Raw genomic sequence first — 3,814 nt, 5'->3', positions numbered from 1 at the left:
TACGATGGCTCAACTTCTTGTGCTTATGTTGTCTATTTCTTCCCTAATTTTTTTTCGGCAGTAAACTTAACCAAAAAATATAGTGGCGTACCATTTTTTCAAATTTTATATTTATTTAAAAACTCCAAAATCACTCCTTTTAAAGCAAATGAAATTGTCGTTATTCTTAAAACAAATATAAATTTGAGTGCTGGTGGGAGAGAAGTAGTCTAAAGGTAGGATCTAAGAAGATTTTAAAAAATGAATGACAACCCTTGAAATGCTTGTTCGCAACGCTAATTATTCTCCGCAGAATGTTTTCATGACGTCATTCCAACAGAACGCCAAGTACACCATTAATTATGACGTCATTCCAGCAGAATGCCCAAATACATGATTAATTATGACGTCATTCGAATAAAATGAATATCGTAATTTATCATGACGTCATCCAGTGAATAAAACTAGCTGCACTGATTGAATCTGTTCAGTATTGGTAAGTCAATAAAACAATGCGTTCATTTGTCAAATGTGCTGTTCCTGTAGTATGTGCCGGAGTATTATGGTGGACGGCTAAGGAAGAGCATATTTTTAGTACAGATTCAAAAAAGGAAAAACTTAATGCTTTAAAGGCTATATCAGAAACTGGTGCTGAAAAGAAAGAACGTGAATACCAGGATATCCGCGTGGAAAAAAGACAGCCTAAGGAAGAGCCTATTTTTAGTACAGATTCAAAAAAGAAAAAACTTAATGCTTTAAAGGCTATATCAGAAACTGGTGCTGAAAAGAAAGAACTTGAATACCAGGATATCCGCGTGGAAAAAAGGATGTTACCCCTCCTGAGTGTGCATGGACAGGTAAAAGGATTTGATAACTGTGATAAGGTCTCGTGCTATGCAAACTCAGCTGTTCAGTGTCTCTTTAGCATACATGATAATCTTTTCAACGTTCTTCGCCAATTACGGGGCCCCATTTCCGAAGAAATAGAAAAACTCGCATTTTCATCTCTTGAGAAAACGGAATCAACGAAACAGCTTAGAAAGTTATTTCCGTCTGAGTATGGTTTTGCAGATTCAGTCCATCAGTGCATGACTGAATTTTGGGAAACTTTGTTTGAATGTGTTGATAATGAAAACAGGCCGAACAGTGCCAACCAAATGTCATATCGGAGTCCACTTACTGAAATTTTTCATTTTGAAAACCGAAAATATTTAGTATGTGACATCTGCCAATGGAGTGAAATTGAAGATGATCAGACTTGTAGGAAACTTCTTTACTTAGCAGTTCCAGAGTCCCATGAGCGTTGCATTCTTTTCAATAGGGTTCTTAATCCCTATTATGGCAGAAATTGCCCAAATGGACATGAGCTGACTTCTCGCATAGTATTTACCAAAACCAGTCCCTTTCTCGCTGTGGCTTTAAATAGAAATTTATCTGGTTTCAAAAATAATGCCAGTATTGTAAATATTGATTTTGATAGCATCAATTTGGAAGTTGCAAAGGATAACAGAGCTAAAGATAGCTGTTACCATGACCTCCTGTTATCATCAGTCAATTATAAAGCTGTTGCTATTGCAGTTCACTTGGGTTCAGTCGATGCTGGTCATTATCTTGTGTATCGAAGGACGCCTAATTGTGGCTGGTATCGCTGTAACGATTCGGAAGTTAAAGAGGTTGATTTTAACGACATAAATACCATAGATCAACATCTTGTACAACAAATGACTTTTCTAGTCCTTGAGAAGTGTTAAAGGTTTTGAAAAGCCCTATAAACCAATTGCTGTTCTGTATGACACCAGAGGGTTCATGACTAACTGGTGCAAAAACACCCAGTCAGTTAGGATGAGAAGATGCAAAGAAAATGGAGAACTTTGTAAGCCAAAATGGATTCTGGTCGAATTAAACAAAACGGCTCGAAAGGAAGTTTTTCTATTTTGCCAGAGATTCAACCAAAAGTCCTTCAAACCAAAGCAAATGACATGCAAACGACTGCCTAGTTTATGGTCATTATGTCAGCCCCAATGTTGATTTTCCACTGACTTGCCTTCATTCATGTGCCTAGCGTCACTAGTTGTAAAATATCAAAGTGTTTGACCCATGCTGAATAAGTATTTCGTCTGTGCCCTTTCTGTTATTCTCGCTTTCCTACTCAAAAACCTTTTTTCCCTAAGACATTATAAGAAATGAAAAAGTAACTGAACATTTATAGACGGTACTAATTAATACCAAAGACACAGTTTTGACGAATATACATACTTTGACGTAGCATCAGCTTTCTTTTACCGTACGCAAGCTCTTCGGAAACTCCCCGTTAAAGTCGTATATAAGAAGTTTCAACTGTTGCTTCAAATACTTAATAAGTGATCGACTGTGCTCTGGTGCATTTAGAGTTCTAACAGGGAATTGGTTGCAGCAAAAACTTCTTCTCAAATAAAGGCTAGTAAACCTAACTGTAGATAGGAAGGTGTAAGGCCATAGATGCTCATACATAACATAAAATAAGAAAAATATATATATTAAAAGTCAGTTCAGGGCATAGATAAGGCCGTATCCCTGACTGTAGGTATACCCTCCCCCGTCTAAATTTTTTTATGACATAAAATTTTAAAAAATTTATATCAGCGAACTTTTGAAAGATGTCTGAAGTTTTTTAAATCCCCGCTCCTTTCCGAAAAATATGACCACCCTGGCAAAAATCCTGGAGGTGGCCTTGGGCATAGGTAGCTCCAGTCTCTTTTAATAGCGAGGACAGAGGAATTAAAAGTATATTTTTCTAATCAGGGAAGTCGGCGGCAGAGATTATAGGCCCAGGGGAAAATAAAAAATACATCAATTTCGGTGGGGGTACTACATACCACATACATCTATTTGCTTTAATTTTCATGCATCTTTTATTCACGGACACTTGACAAAATAACATTCACTATAAACCTAATCAAAATACCAACCGAAAAAAGCAAGTATATAATTCCTATAATAGCTATCAGTTGAAAGCTTGCTTTTCAGCTTTTCACAGACTCCAGAAGGGTTGCAGATACCCAAGGTAGAATAATATAATTTCAAATTACTATACCCCATTATAAATTTGCAAATCTAAAGAGTACACTAAACTATTTCTGGTCTTAATAATGTGCTTATTTGAGTCTGATTGGTAAGCCAACAGCAAAGCCGTATCCAGGGAGAACAGGGGATTTGGAAACCCTTCGAAATTTTTTCAAACTCGTCAAAATGTGAGAGATGCATATAGATCAGTATTTGAAGCATTTTAAATGTTATGTTGTAACTCCAAAGCCCCCCCCCCGCAGAAAAAATCCTGCATACGGCCTTAATCATAAGAATTATGTTTGGAATTTAACAGGTTCATTTTCATCTGCTAAACAACCTGGTCTGGGTCGTGTTCTCCCATCCCAGGTCAATTTAGACAGGAGTATTTTAGACTGGAGTATTTCAACAGCCTCCCTTTTTCAGTGGGAACAGAAAATTTCAGGATAAGTACTAAAAATGTGAAGAAGGGTGTTTCCCCGACATATTTTTTTCTTTTTTTTCAGTATTTTAGTTGGCTTTAAAAAATAGAAACAGTTTTGATCATTGTTTCTATAGGATTTTTTTTTTATTATGGCAGACCAATTTGGTTTAAGAAATTATCTTCGTCTTGCTTATTATACCAATATTTTATACCAGTATATTGTTATACCAGTATTTTACCAATGTGGTTACTACATTCAAATCTCTTAATTTCAAATCTCTACATTCAAATCTATAATTGGATTAATCAAAAGTATTTTCTTCGTAATACGATTTTTATTGAGTTTTATCTATCTTCTAATTATTGCTT

The 3,814-nt window shown here is 35.8% G+C and overlaps 1 protein-coding gene across 1 annotated transcript; it reads left to right on the top strand.

Annotated features, from left to right (window-relative positions):
• Positions 1–491: 491 nt before the first annotated feature.
• On the top strand, positions 492–1,730 carry LOC136038431 (uncharacterized). The gene has a single exon (XM_065721505.1). The coding sequence runs from the start codon at positions 492–494 to the stop codon at positions 1,728–1,730; it is 1,239 nt and encodes a 412-aa protein (XP_065577577.1).
• Positions 1,731–3,814: the final 2,084 nt, after the last annotated feature.

Source organism: Artemia franciscana, chromosome 18 (genome assembly GCF_032884065.1).
Source record: "Artemia franciscana chromosome 18, ASM3288406v1, whole genome shotgun sequence".
NCBI lineage: Eukaryota > Metazoa > Arthropoda > Branchiopoda > Anostraca > Artemiidae > Artemia > Artemia franciscana.
The sequence above is the reverse complement of the archived record's forward strand: the minus strand, read 5'-3'. Positions and strand labels throughout refer to the sequence as shown.